General features: G+C 52.3%; 1 protein-coding gene across 1 annotated transcript in view; it reads left to right on the top strand.

The window, feature by feature from the left end:
* Positions 1-14170, top strand: part of LOC144672008 (protein PAT1 homolog 1-like) — a 40194-nt gene extending 26024 nt beyond the window's left edge. The window contains exons 12-17 of the mRNA XM_078533941.1: positions 1566-1717; positions 2044-2203; positions 4693-4836; positions 6564-6655; positions 12098-12247; positions 13977-14170. Of these exons, the coding sequence (XP_078390067.1) occupies positions 1566-1717; positions 2044-2203; positions 4693-4836; positions 6564-6655; positions 12098-12247; positions 13977-13998 (720 nt within the window). The 3' untranslated portion in view covers positions 13999-14170. The remainder of the gene's footprint in view (positions 1-1565; positions 1718-2043; positions 2204-4692; positions 4837-6563; positions 6656-12097; positions 12248-13976) is intronic.
* The last annotated feature ends 628 nt before the right edge of the window (positions 14171-14798 follow it).

The raw sequence follows: 14798 nt of genomic DNA on the forward strand, positions 1-14798 counted from the left end.
ACTGTCACTGAGTAACCCCTCTCCCCCAGTGCCCTGTGTTACTGACTGCATCTCAACTGATGTGAATCCAGCTCCCTCACACTGTCGCTCAGTAACCCCTCTCCCCCAGCACCCTGTGTTACTGACTGTATCTCTACTGATGTTAATCCAGCTCCCTCACACTGTCATTGAGTAACCCCTCTCCCCCAGCACCCTGTGTTACTGACTGTATCTCTACTGATGTTAATCCAGCTCCCTCACACTGTCACTCAGTATCCCCTCACCCCCAGCACCCTGTGTTACTGACTGTATCACTACTGATGTTAATCCAGCTCCCTCACACTGTCACTCAGTAACCCCTCTCCCCCAGCGCCTTGTGTTACTGACTGTATCACTACTGATGTCGATCCAGCTCCCTCACACTGTCACTCAGTAACCCCTCCCCGCCCAGCGCCCTGTGTCACTCATTGTATCTCTACTGATGTTAATCCAGCTCCCTCACACTGTCACTCAGTAACCCCTCTCCCCCAGCGCCCTGTGTTACTGACTGTATCTCTACTGATGTGAATCCAGCTCCCTCACACTGTCACTCAGTAACCCCTCTCCCCCCAGCACTCTGTGTTACTGAGTATATCCCTACTGATGTCAATCCAGCTGCTGATCACTGTCATCTCACCCAGTCTGAGTTGAGTGATGACTCAAATTGGGTGCAGTGCCTCTTCCTCCATGTAGCCAGATGTGTTAAGAAATGACAATGTTAAAGTCTTGGATGCGTTTAAGGGGAAGCTAAATAAACACACGAGAATGAAAGGGGGCAGAAGAGTCGGTGTCGGGGGAGCCTTGTGTGTGGCACAGACACCATCTGCTGGGTCGCATGACCCCTTTCTGTGCTGTAAAGTGTCTCAGTGTTGGTCAGAAACCTCCACTCGGCTGCAGCGCGACATGTCTTCCCTGGGCTGCGGAAGCATCGGAAAGAGAGAGTCGACGATATTCAGTCAGTGCCTCTCGGGTCAGATTTGAATTTGCCGCGCAGGGTGCATGGTCAGTCTCTGACGCCACTGCCTTCGCACCCACACGCGGGTCTGGATACGACGCCCAGGCCCTGAGAGGTCGGGGGGGGGGGGGGGGGGGGGGTGGTGAAAGGTCAGTGGTACAGTCCCAAGTCACGATGGTGCAGGGCTCGAAGGGGAACTTGCAGGTGGTGGCGTTCCCATGCGTCTGTTGCCCTTGTCCTTCTAGGCGGTCGAGGTTGAGGGTTTGGTAGGTTCTGTCGAATGAGCCTTGGCAAGTTGCTCCGGTGCATCTTGGACATGGCGCACACCGCTGCCACTGTGCATCGGTGGCAGTGATTCCTGGTTTGGGTGCTGTGGGTCGATAAAGCCTGACCCACGGCTCCAGTTTTTACAACGTTGTCCCCCACCCCCCCCTCCAGTACTGGGTGAGACTGCGGTTGGGGGCTGTGTAAAACTGTTCGTGCTCTGAAAGATGCAGTCTGGTGCGGCTCTTGCTTGTAACCTGTACTGATTCCTCCTCTCTGTCCGTCTGCCTCCCCCCGTCTCGCTCTCTCTACCCACCCCTCTCTTCAGACCTACAGTTTGGTGCTGGATGTGCAGGACTTGGAGAAGAAGTTCCTGCAAGTGAGTGAGGAGGAGCGGCCGGCCGTGTTGGAGCACAGGAAGGCCAAGATCGTTCAGATGTACGAGAATTTGCGAGGGAAGCAGGCTCACGGCACCGAGAGGTAGGTGTGTGTGTGTGAGTGAGTTTTGGGGGTGAGTGTGGGGTGTGGAGGGGGTGGGGGAGGTGCGAGCGTGGGAAGGCGCGCGCGTGTGTGTGAGGGGGGAGCTTCTGTATATGTGTGTGTGTGTGTGGCAGGGATTGGGGCGTGGAATAGAGGAGGCGATAGTGGTTGGGGTTGGGGGTGTTCCGGAGAGGGAATCTGGGCACTGGCCAGATGGGGTTTAAGCTGAGTAACTAAGGGCGTTGGGAAACCTTGAGGATGGGTGGGAGTTGTTCTTCTTTCAGGGAGCCATGGCAGGTGTTGTAACCGCCTCCCTCTGTTCACAGACTCACCGACGACCACTTTGTACAGATCATGTGCATACGTAAGGGCAAGCGACTGGCTGCGAAGGTCTTGCTCCTCCTCAGCACAGAGCAGGCTGCCAATGTGGTGCTGGCGACTGCCCGGAACCTCCCCTACCTGGTCAAGAAGGACAGTCAGGATGAGGTGAGTGGCTGCCCACTGGATGGAGCGGGCAGCAGTCGGGGGGTGAACCATGGGGCATCCGTGGCTCAATCGTTTGGGGGTGCAGGGTGGCGACCCAGTGCTTTCAGGTCAGGGGTCAAGGGTCGCCCTGTGGCGTGACTGCGCAAATGAGGCTCCAAAGGGCGTTCCTCTCGGTGAGATATTAAATCCCAGGCCTTCGTTTCCTGTTCTGGTGGATTGAGGTTGTGCAGAACCCCACAGCGCAGGAGGAGACCACCCAGCACATCTTGCCCAGACTGGTCCTTTTGAAAGAGCTTCTTCGATTTATTCCCCGCCATCCTATCCCGTCCCTCCCTCATGCCGTAATAACTGGGAGTAGGAGTGAGTCAGATGTCACCTCAAGTCTGCTCTGCCAGTCAGTAAAATCGTAGCTAATCTTCTATCCCAGTGCCACTTTCCCATCCCATCTCGATATTTTTCTTTCAAGTTTTCTTCCAATTCCCCTTTCGAAAGTTAATGTTGAATGTACTCCCTTCATCCTTTCAGGCAGCGCTTTCCAGATCAAAACAGCTCATTGCGGGAAAACATGTTTCTCGTCATCTCCTTAGTTCTTTTGCCAATCTCCTTAAATCTATCCCCTCTGGTTCCTGCCACAATTGAACCTGTTTCCACTACCCGTCAGACCCTGTATCACTATTGGATGAAGAAAATTGCATTCTCCAAGTGTGTCAGCCAATATCCCCCCCCACCCCGCCACCTCAGCAAACATCAAAAGATTTGGAAATATTTCTCCAGGGAGGTAGCTCCAGGAGGAGGCCATTCAGCCCTTCGAGCCAGCTACCTAGGAAGAGGAGGCCATTTAACCCCCTCCAGCCTGTTACACAGGAACGAGAGTTGGCCATTCAGCCCCTCGAGCCTATCATGTGGGAGCTGGAGGTGGCCATTCGGCCCCTTTGAGCCTGTCTTGCCATTCCAATAAATCGCGGTTGCATGCTATCTTAATTCCGTCCATTCCTCTTGCTCCCATAACCCTTAATGACCACATCCAACAAAAGTCGGCCCGTCACAGTGTTAAAATTGTGAATTCACCCCCAGCCTCTACAGGTTTTTTTGGGGGGAGAGTTTCCACTTCCCAGGACCTTTTGTGTGAAGAAGTGCTGCCTGGAATCGGCCCTGTAATTTTAAGGTTGCATCCCGTTCTGGACAAATGGCCCTTCCACTATCGACTTCATTAATCTGTTTAAACACCTGAGTTCGTCCACCTCTTAATCTTGGAGCATACAAGCCTGGTCTGTGCAACCTGGAGTCCTCATTTCACCCTTTATCGTCTCATTTCCATCACTTGTGCCTGTTTCCCTAAACTCGCCACAGGTTTGAGGGGTAATGGCTGTATGCGAGTCGTTGAAGCCTGTTGCATGACATTGACTTCTGGCGACACAGCCCAACGGGCCTCTCTCTGAACGGCCTGATTGTGAGTGGATGCTGCCCCAGACTAAATAAATTTACCACGTTCTGGGAAGGGAGTTAATCACAGTCAGAGCCCCTGTTGAACTCAGCTTGTCTCTGTCCTGTATCTAACCCCGTGCCGTACCTGTCCTGGGAGTGTTTGATGGGGACAGTGTAGAGGGAGCTTTACTCTGTATCTAACCCCATGCTGTACCTGTCCTGGGAGAGTTTGATGGAGACAGTGTAGAGGGAGCTTTACTCTGTATCTAATCCCATGCTGTACCTGTCCTGGGAATGTTTGATGGGGACAGTGTAGAGGGAGCTTTACTCTGCATCTAACCCCGTGCTGTACCTGTCCTGGGAGAGTTTGATGGGGACAGTGTAGAGGGAGCTTTACTCTGTATCTAATCCCATGCTGTACCTGTCCTGGGAATGTTTGATGGGGACAGTGTAGAGGGAGCTTTACTCTGTATCTAACCCCGTGCTGTACCTGTCCAGGGAGTGTTTGATGGGGACAGTGTAGAGGGAGCTTTACTCTGTATCTAACCCCGTGCTGTACCTGTCCTGGGAGTGTTTGATGGGGACAGTGTAGAGGGAGCTTTACTCTGTATCTAACCCGGTGCTGTACCTGTCCTGGGAGTGTTTGATGGGAATAGTATCGAGTTGATTTGCCTGCATCTAACCCTGAGACTGTGTGAGGAGCGAATGCGGTGCTGCGGGAGACTTTGCTCTCTGGTGCCTGTGCAGTGCCCCCTGCAGGGGAAGGGAGGAGTGCAATTGATCAACGGCTGAGGGTTGTACAGCTGGAAACCTGGGCGTTGGGGGAAAGGTGGGTGGGTGAGGAAGCCAGGTGGCAATGAGATACATTGGGATGAGGCTTGTTGGCTGCTTTACCCAGCGACTCGATGCAGAGGTGCCCCCGTCGTCTCCTCAGCGCGAAGGATTGAAGTTGTGAGAGAGAGCCGTGGGCTGGTGAGGGGCGGGGTGGGGGGTGTCATGTGTCTGAGCATGTGTTTATGCCATTTGGCGCTGTGCCGTCAAGCTGCTGTCCTGTCTTGTTGCAGGTGCTGCCCTGCCTGACCGAGCCCTGCTCCCTGCTGGTCAATCGGCTCCCGTCCAGCGCGCTGACCGAGCTCCTCCAGCAGCTGACCGGCTCGGCTCACTCCGGCCAACCCGGGAGCCACTTCCCGTCCATCCTGCAGAACAAGGTAACAAGAATAGGCGGAGGGAAATGGGTGGGAATTGCTGGAGGTGGTGGTGGTGGGGGGGGTCCACGGATGGGAATGGTTTGAGGGGGGTGGGGATGGGTAAATTAATGGGGGGTGGGTGGGAGTGATGAGTGGGGGGTTGGGCGTGAAATGGGGGAATAAGTGAGATTTGGAAGCACAGGCGAATGGGGGAGAGAGGGTAGGGTGAGCTGACAGTGTAATGGGGAAGGATAAGATGTGTAGTAAGAAGTAACAGATGGGGAGAGGGTTGTGTAGAGCGAGAGGAAGTTACAGAAATAGGGAGTGGTGCAGGGGCTGGAGGAACTCAGAGGGTTGTCGGGGCAGGAGGAGGTCACAGAGATGGGGACGATTCTAGGGGCTGGAGGAGGTTACAGAGATAGGGAGGGTTGTAGGGGCTGGAGGGGGTTACAGAGATAGGGTTGTAGGGGCTGGAGGAGGTTACAGAGATAGGGAGGGTTGTAATGGCTGGAGGAGGTTACAGGGATAGGGAGGGTTGTAGGGGCTGGATGGGGTTACAGAGATAGGGAGGGTTGTAGGGGATGGAAGAGGTTACAGAGATAGGGAGGGTTGTAATGGCTGGAGGGGGTTACAGAGATCGGGAGGGTTGTAGGGGCTGGAATCAGTCACAGAGATCGGGAGGGTTGTAGGGGCTGGAATCAGTCACAGAGATCGGGAGGGTTGTAGGGGCTGGAATCAGTCACAGAGATCGGGAGGGTTGTAGGGGCTGGAATCAGTCACAGAGATTGGGAGGGTTGTAGGGGCTGGAACCAGTCACAGAGATGGGGAGGGTTGTAGGGGCTGGAATCAGTCACAGAGATCGGGAGGGTTGTAGGGGCTGGAATCAGTCACAGAGATCGGGAGGGTTGTAGGGGCTGGAATCAGTCACAGAGATCGGGAGGGTTGTAGGGGCTGGAACCAGTCACAGAGATCGGGAGGGTTGTAGGGGCTGGAATCAGTCACAGAGATCGGGAGGGTTGTAGGGGCTGGAATCAGTCACAGAGATCGGGAGGGTTGTAGGGGCTGGAATCAGTCACAGAGATTGGGAGGGTTGTAGGGTCTGGAATCAGTCACAGAGATCGGGAGGGTTGTAGGGGCTGGAATCAGTCACAGAGATCGGGAGGGTTGTAGGGGCTGGAATCAGTCACAGAGATCGGGAGGGTTGTAGGGGCTGGAATCAGTCACAGAGATAGGGAGGTTTGAGGCCATGCAGGGATGTAGACGCAGGAATGGAGAATTTTGGAATCGAGGCATTGCAGCCCGGTTTGGCCCTCAGTTTGAGGGTGCGAGTTGAGCTAGGGGGCAGTGATGTTTTGGTGATACTTGTATTGTGTTCTAATGTGGAAAGGACGTGCCACCCCCACCAAAGCACTTAACAGACTTGGAAGGGACAAATAGTCACCCATGTAAAGGCACACCAGGAGGGGTGCGACTGAAGGAGTTTTGAATCAATGATACTCCAGTGCCCTCGATTTATCCTCCAATCAATATCAATTTTAAAAAGAACAGATTATCCAGGTCATTTTCGTATTGGTGTTTGTGGAACTTTGCTGTGTGCTAATTCTTCCATTGCGACAGTGACTTATTTCAGTAAAGTACTCCATTGGCTGCAAAGTGCTTTGGGATGTCCTGTGGGCCTGAAGGTTGCCGTGTTGACAGAAGTACTCGGTCTTTTCATTTTAGTGTGTTTTTCGAATTGTTTTTGCCAGTTTGGACTGACATTGTTCTACATGATCCTGAGCCAAGGGGAGAGGTTACAGAGCTCAGAGGCAGCCAGCGAACTTATGCAGGACAACAGGTGGTGAGTCTCAGCCAGAAATTTTACCGACTCCATCCCTTTCCACTGCCTGATACTGGATCAGGCTATTCACCACCTCAGGTTTTTTCCTTATTCATTCACGGGATGTGGGCATCGCTGGCTAGGCCAGCATTTATTGCCCACCCCTAATTTCCCTTGAGAAGGTGGTGGTGAGCTGCCTTCTTGAACCGCTGCAGTCCATGGGGTGTGGGTACACCAACAGTGCTGTTGGGAGTGGGGGTGTGCAAGGGGTGGGTGGGGGGGGTAATTCCAGGATTTTTGATCTGGCAACAGTGAAGGAATGGCGATATATTTCCAAGTCGGGATGGTGAGTGGTTTTGAGCAGAACATCCAGGTGATGAGCTGCCGACCACTGCATTAGCGAGAGTCCCAACTTCCACCTCCGTATCATCCCGTTCCTCGCTGTTTACTACATTTCGAAGTTTTATGTCAGCTTCATGAGTGCATAAAAAGCTGGAACCTAATCAAGAGCTTTAGGTGGTTAATCTGCACAACCTTTCTACATAACCTTTCAGCCCCTTGTTAATTCTTGATTAACAAGGGGTTGTAAGATTATTGTGGGTAGGCAGGAATGTAGGGTTGAGGCTACATTAAGATCAGCCATGATCTTATTGAATGGCGGAGCAGGCTCGAGGAGCCTAGTGACCTACTCCTAATTCGTTTTCGTGCGTTCTTACAAAGGATACGCAGCAGTGACTTAAAAACTGCAACATTGTAAAGAGAGCTTTACTTCACATCTAACTCCAGCTGTATCTGCTCTGGGAGTGTTTGATGGGACACGGTAGAGGGAGTTTTACTCTGTATCTAACCCTGTGCTTTGCCTGTCCTGGGAGTGTTTGATGGGAGTGTAGAGGAGGCTTTACTCTGTATCTAAGTAACCATGCGATTTCTGCCCTGGGAGTGTTGAATGGGCCAGTGTCGAGGGAGCTTTGTTCTGTATCTAACATGGTGTGTCTGAAATAAAATCGGGAAAAAAAAAACAAGAGGGCACAGATTCAAAATATTTGGTAAAAGGAGTAAATGTGATGTGAGGAAAAGTTTTTCACCCCAAGGATGGTTGGAGTCTGGAACAAACTTCCTGAAAGGGTGGTGGAGGCAGGTTCAAACGAAGCATTCAAAGGGGAATTGGATTGCTCTCTGAAGAGAGAGAATGTGCAAGGTTATGGGGATAAGGCAGGAGAGTGGGACAAGGTGGAATGATCTTCAGAGAGCCAGTGCAGACTTGATGGGCCGAATGGCCTCCTACACTGTAACCATACTATGATAGAAAGTGCTGGAAAAAGCAAACCTGGCAGCATCTGTGGAGAGAAACAGAAGTTAAAATTTTAACTTAAATATGACTCTTCTTCAGAACTGTGCTGTATCTGTCTGTATTTGGTGGGACAGTGTAGAGGGAATTTTACTCTATCTAACCTGTGCTTTACCTGTCCTGGGAGAGTTTGATGGAACAGTGTAGTGGGAGCTTTAATCTATATCTAACCCTGTGCTGTACCTGTCCTGGGAGAGTTTGATGGAACAGTGTAGAAGGAGATTTACTCTGTATCTAACCCCGTGCTGCAACTGTCCTGGGGACGTTTGATGGAACAGTGTAGAGGGAGCTTGAATCTTTATCTAACCCTGTGCTAGAACGGCCCTGGTAGCTTTTGCACTTGTTAGCAAGTGTGGATGGAGTATCACTCTGTCTCCAACCCATGTTGTACCTTCTCTGAGATGTTTGAAGGGACAGTGCAGATGAAACTTTTCTGTGGATCTAACCTGTGCTGTACCTGCCCTGGGAAATTTGATAGGACAGTGGGCTGGAGCTTTACTCTGTATTAAACCCCGTGCTGTACCTACCCTGGGAGTGTTTGATGGGGACAGCGTAGAGGGAGCTTATCTCTGTATCTAACCTCGTGCTGTACCTTACTTGGAAGTGTTTGATGGGGACAGTGTAGAGGGAGCTTTACTCTGTATCTAACCCCATGTTGTACCTGCCCTGGGAGTGTGTGATGGGGGACAGTGCAGAGGGAGGCGATGGCACAGTGGTATTGTCGCTGAACTAGTAATGCCCTTGGGACCTGGGTCCAAATCCCGCCACGGCAGATGAAATAAAAATCTGGAATTCACTAATGTCCTTGAGGGAAGGAAATCAGCTGCCCTTACCTGTGATCCAGACCCACAGCAATGTTGACTCTTAAATTCCTCTGAAATGGCCTAGCCGCTCAATTGTATCAAACTGCTACAAATGAAACCGGACAGACCACCCAGCATCGAAAATCACTGACGAATTAGTGCTCCTCCATGTTGAATACCACTTGGAGGAAGCACTGAGGGTGGCAAGGGCGCAGAATGTACTCTAGGCGAGGGACTTCAATGCCCATCACCAAAAGTGGCTCGGTAGCACCACTACTGATCAAGCTGACCGAGTCCTAAATGACATAGCTGCTGGACTGGGTCTGCAGCAGGTGGTGCGGGAACCAACAGGAGGGAAGAATATAGCTCATCCTGCTGCAGCTGCATCTGTCCATGACAGGATCGGTAGGAGTGACCACCACACAGTCGTTATGGAGACGAAGTCCCGCCTATCATATTGTGCGGCACTACCACCGTGCTAAATGGGATAGATTTCGAAGAGGTTTGACAACTCAAGTCTAGAAAACCATGAGGCGCTGTGGGCCATCAGCAGCAGCAGAATTGTACTCGAACACAATCTGTAACCTCATGGCCCAGCATATCCCCCACTCTACCATTACCATCAAGCCAGGGGATCAACCCTGGTTCAATGAAGAGTGCAGGTGGGCATGCCAGGAGCAGCACCAGGCATACCTAAAAATGAGATGTCCACCTGGTGAAGCTATAACACAGGACGACTTGCGCCCCAAACAGCATAAGCAGCAAGTGATAGAGCTAAGCGACCCCACAACCAGATCAGACCAAAGCTCTGCAGTCCTGCCACATCCAGTCGTGAATGGTGGTGGACGATTAAACAACTCACCAGAGGAGGAGGTTCCACCAATATCCCCATCCTCAACTGTGGGGGAGCCCAGCACATCAGTGCGAAAGGTAAAGCTGAAACATTTGCTACAATCTTCAGCCAGAAATGCTGAGTGGACGATCCAACTCGGCCTCCTCCGGAGATCCCCAGCATCACAGATGCCAGTCTTCAGACAATTCGATTCGCTCTGTGATATCAAGAAACAGCTGAAGGCACTGCATAGAGCAAAGGCTTTGGGCCCTGACAATATTCCGCAATAGTACTGAAGACTTATGCTCCAGAACTTACCATGCCCCTAGCCAAGCTGTTGCAGTATAGCTACAACATTGGCATCTACCCGGCTATGTGGAAAATTGCCCAGCTATGTCCTGTACACAAAAAGCAGGACAAATCCACCCCGGCTAATTACCACCCAATCAGTCTACTCTCGATCATGAGTAAAGTAATGGAAGGGGTCATCAGCAGTGCTACCAAGCGGCTTAGCAATAACCTGCTCACTGATGCCCAGTTTGGGTCCCGCCAAGGCCACTGAGCTCCCGACCTCATTACAGCCTTGGTTCAAACATGGACAAGAGCTCAACCCACGAGGTGAGGTGAGAGTGACTGCCCTTGACATCAAGGCTGCATTTGACTGAGTGTGACATCAAGGAGCCCTGGCAAAACTGGAGTCAATGGGTATCAGGGAAAAACTCTCCACTGGTTGGAGTCATACCTAGCATAAAGGAAGATGTCTGTGGTTGTTGGATGTCAGTCGTTTCAGCTCCAGGACATCACTGCAGGAGTTCCTCAGGGTAGTGTCCTAGGCCCAACCACCTTCAGCTGCTTCATCAATGACCTTCCTTCCATTATAAGGTCAGAAGTGGGGATGTTCGCTGGTGATTGCACAATGTTCAGCACCATTCGCGACTCCACAGACACTGAAGCAGCCCATGTCCAAATGCAGCAGGACCTGGACAATATCCAGGCTTGGGTTGACACGTGACAAGTAACATTCTCACCAAACATGTGCCAGGCAATGACCATCTCCAACAAGAGACAATCTAACCATCACCCTTTGACATCCTATGGCATTACCATCACTGAATCCCCCACTATCAACATTATGTGGGCGGGGGGAGGTTGGGGTTACCATTGACCAGAAACTGAACTGGACAAGCCATATAAATTCTGTGGCTACAAGAGCAGGTCAGAGGCTGGGAATCCTGTGATGTGCAACTCACCTCTTAACTCCCCAAAACCTATCTACCATTTACAAGGCACCAGTTAGGAGGAATACTCCCCACTTGCCTGGGTGAGTGCATCTCCCACAACACTCAAGAAGCTCAATACCGTCCAGGACAAAGCAGCCCCGCTTGATTGGCACCACATCCACAAACATTCACTCCCTCCACCACCGACTCACAGTCGCAGCAGTGTGTACCATCTACACTGCAGGAATTCACCAAGGCTTCTCAGACAGCACCTTCCAAAACCCATGACCAGTACCATCTAGAAGGACAAGAGCAGCAGATAGATGGGAACAGCACCACCTGGAAGTTCCCTTCTAAATCACTCACTATCCTGACTTGGAAATATATCGCTGTTCCTTCACTGTCACTGGATGAAAATCCAGGAACTGCCTTCCTAACAGCACTGTGGGTGTACCTACACTTCATGGACTGCACCGGCTCATGAAGGTAGTTCACCATCACCTCAAGGGCAAGTAGCGACATGCAATAAATGCTGGCCCAGCCAGCAAAGCCCACATCCCGTGAATTAATAAAAAAAACTCTTCCCCCACGTGCTGTACCTGTGCTAGGAGTATTTGATGGGGCAATGTACAGGGAGCTTTACTGTGTATCGAACCCAGTGCTGTATCTGTCCTGGGAGTGTTTGATGGGGACAGTGTAGAGGGAGCTTTGCTCTGTATCTAACCCTGTGCTGTACCTGTCCTAGGAGTGTTTGATGGGGACAGTACAGAGGAAGATCTACTCTGTACCAACCTCATGCTGTACCTGCCCTGTGTTTCATGGGAACAATGTAGAGCGAGCTTTACTCTGTATCTCACACTGTGCTGTATCTGCCTGAGAGCGTTTGATGAGACAGTGTAGGGGGAGCCTTACTCTGTATTTCAATCTGTGCTGTACCTGGCCTGGGAGTGTTTGGTGGGACAATGTAGAGGAAGCTTTACTCTGTATCTAACCCCGTGCTGTACCTGGCCTGGGAGTGTTTGATGGGGGCAGTGTAGAGGAAGCTTTACTCTGTATCTAACCCCGTGCTGTACCTGGCCTGGGATATTTGATGGGGACAGTGTAGAGGGAACAACTTTGCTCTGTATCTAACCCATGCGGTACCTGTCCAAGGGAGTCTTTCAGAGGGCTGGGTTCACGGCGGCTGGTGAATGTATGATCTTTTCGAGTTTAGCCTCAGTGGACTTGTTCTTCTGATCGCTCTCTTCTCCCACTGTTCAGGACTGAATTGGTGTTTGCCGTGACCCGGGAGCTGCTGAAGGTTCCACAGGCATCGCTGGCCAAACCTTCGTTCGTGCCCACGAATCTCCTGGCGCTGTTCTCCCATTACGTCGACAGGCAGACGCTGAATGTGCTGGAGTCCAAATTACAGTAAGTATCAGGCAAGGACAAGAGAGCACCAGAATTGCTGGCGATGCAAACTGGCTGCGGACAGAAGGGAGGGGACTGTCTTTTCAAACCGCGCCCCTCGCAGCCTTGGGACGTCCCAAAGCGTTTCCCAGCTGCAAAATACTTCATGGAGACTATGACTCAAGGAACCAGCGCAGGAGTAGATTATTTGTCCCTTCAAGCCTGTGCCATCATTCGTTAAGATCATGGCTGACCTGCGTCAGCTCCACTTTCTCGCCCTATCCCCACGTCTCTTGATTCCCTTAGCACCCAAAAATCTATCACTCACTCTTTGAATATACCCAGCCGCTGAGTATATTCACAGTCCACTGGGTTGGGAATTCCAAAGATGCGCACAACCCTGAGTGGCCACTTGGGTTGAAGCATCCGTTCATCACGTGAGTGTGAAAGGTAAAGAATGAGGAAGGTTTTGGGCCATTTGGGGATTTTGCTCGATGGGAATGAACCAACCGCCCTGAGGTTGAAAGACCAGACCGGCCGCACCCCTGGTGTCCTGTTTGCGCTCAAGATGAGCTTCCGATCCCATACCTGCGCCGTCACAGAATCTCTCAGCGCAGAAGAGGCCCTTCGGCCCATCGAGCCTGCGCAAACACGTGAGAAAACGCCTGACCTAATCGTGTTATTAAATGGCCGCTGTTTGGCACATGTGCTCAGCCTCATCACCTCACTCTCATCTTGGTTACCTCTTGGCTACTCTATTGCTCTCTTGGCCTCCCGTCTTCCACTCTTGTCAAAAAAAAACTTTTTGCCTCATGTTCTAACTCGCACCAAGTCTTGTTCGCCCTTCAGCACCGCCCTAACCCTAACCCACCACACCAAGTCTCCACGCTCGGTGGCCAACATTGGCCACCAGCCCGGCAGCACCTCAGTTTTAAAATTCTGTGCTTATTTTCAAATTCCTCAATGGCGTCACCCCCCTCCCCGTCCTATCTCTGTGATCCCTTCAAGCCCCCTGCAACCCTCCGAGACCTCTGCACTCCCCCAGTTGTGGCCCCTTACTCATCCCCTGATTTTAATCGCTCTGCTACTGGCGGCCGTACCTTCAGCTGCCTGGGCCCTAAGCTCTGGAATTCCCGCCACCCCCCCTAAACCTCTCCGCTTCAATCTCTTTCCCCCCTTTAAGATGCTCCTTAAAAACCTGTTTGCCTCTTTGACCAAGCTTTATGTCCCGCCGCCGCCCTATGTACTGAAGAATAGTTGCATTGGAGGCAAAGCATGAACTCTGTTTCTCTCTCCACAGATGCTGCCAAACCTGCTGAGTTTTTCCAGCACTTTCTGTTTTTATTTCAGGTCTCCAGCATCTGGAGTATTTTGCTTTTGTCTCTTTATTTAGTTTGTTTTGTTTGACATTTTCTTCTTGGGATGTTTTCCTTCTGCTGTATAGATAGAGACTTGTTGACGTTGTTGGCTGACCCATCGCTCGACTCCATTCCTAACGTGCCTCCGCCCTGGCCCCCCCTCCCCAAACCCCCCTCCCACCATCAGCAAAAGGAGCCCTTCATCCCCTCTGTCCGAGTTGACCCTCCAGACCCCAGGTGGTGAAAGGTCAGAGAGCAAGTGGGCCCTCGTCTCCCCCCCACCACCGCGCGCATTGTAAAATGGCAGCTGTTTGGCTCAGCTTGTTGATCGCCTGACTCGGTCGAACGCCACTGACACTCGTTCTCTTCTCTCTTTCTCCCCCACCCGACAGGCTCTCTGGAAAGCCACGGTAGAAGAGGGCACAGAACGGGTGCCCCTCCAGCCGATGCGGGGCACCCCCCCGCCCCCCCTCCACTAGCCGCCATGGCACCCCGGGCGCGTGGGCTTCACCGGCGACCAGGAGCAGGCAACAAGCGCCGAGCGGCTTCCAATTAAACCGAACTTTCCTACTTTATTTTTCTAAGATCCCGGGGTGGGTGGGCAGGCGGGTGGGAGGGCGAGGGTGGGGAGAGGGTGGTGTCTCGGAATAGAGGGAGGAGGCTTGTTCCCTCTCTCCCCTCCCCCTCTCCCCAGTGCTGACATGGTGTGGAAGAGGAGTTTGGTGGGGGCGTGGGGCGGGGTGACGCGTTGCGGGTTTGGCGGGTAGTGGGTAAGCGACCGGCGACGTATTTCGCGTGTTGCGGTGAGGCCTGGCTTCAGAAGGGAGTTGGCAGCTCGCGGAACGGGGACGCTGGCCCCTTTAAGGCGAGATGTACGGGGCGAGGTGGCGAGCTTTCGGGAGCCGAGGGAGGGGCGTGCGAATCCGGGTTGTTGGGTGCGGCAGTGAGAGGCGAAGACCGGGTGGCCAAGCCGATAGCCGCAGGCCATGAGCTAAGGTACCACGAACAGCTCCCCCCACTGTGTTCACGCGCGCCAGTGAGCGAGCTCCGAATCCGCGCCCGGCTGGCATGGAATTCCAGTTGCCAATGAATTCACGCCCCCTTTCACGTTGAATTCGCAGCCGAATCCGCAAATGAACTTTAGTTCGCATTGAATTCATATCCAATCCGCAAGGAATTTCAACTGGCATATCATATCCGTTCGCGCCGACTTT

The sequence above is a fragment of the Cetorhinus maximus genome, chromosome 35, assembly GCF_964194155.1.
Source record: "Cetorhinus maximus chromosome 35, sCetMax3.hap1.1, whole genome shotgun sequence".
Taxonomy (NCBI): Eukaryota; Metazoa; Chordata; class Chondrichthyes; order Lamniformes; family Cetorhinidae; genus Cetorhinus; species Cetorhinus maximus.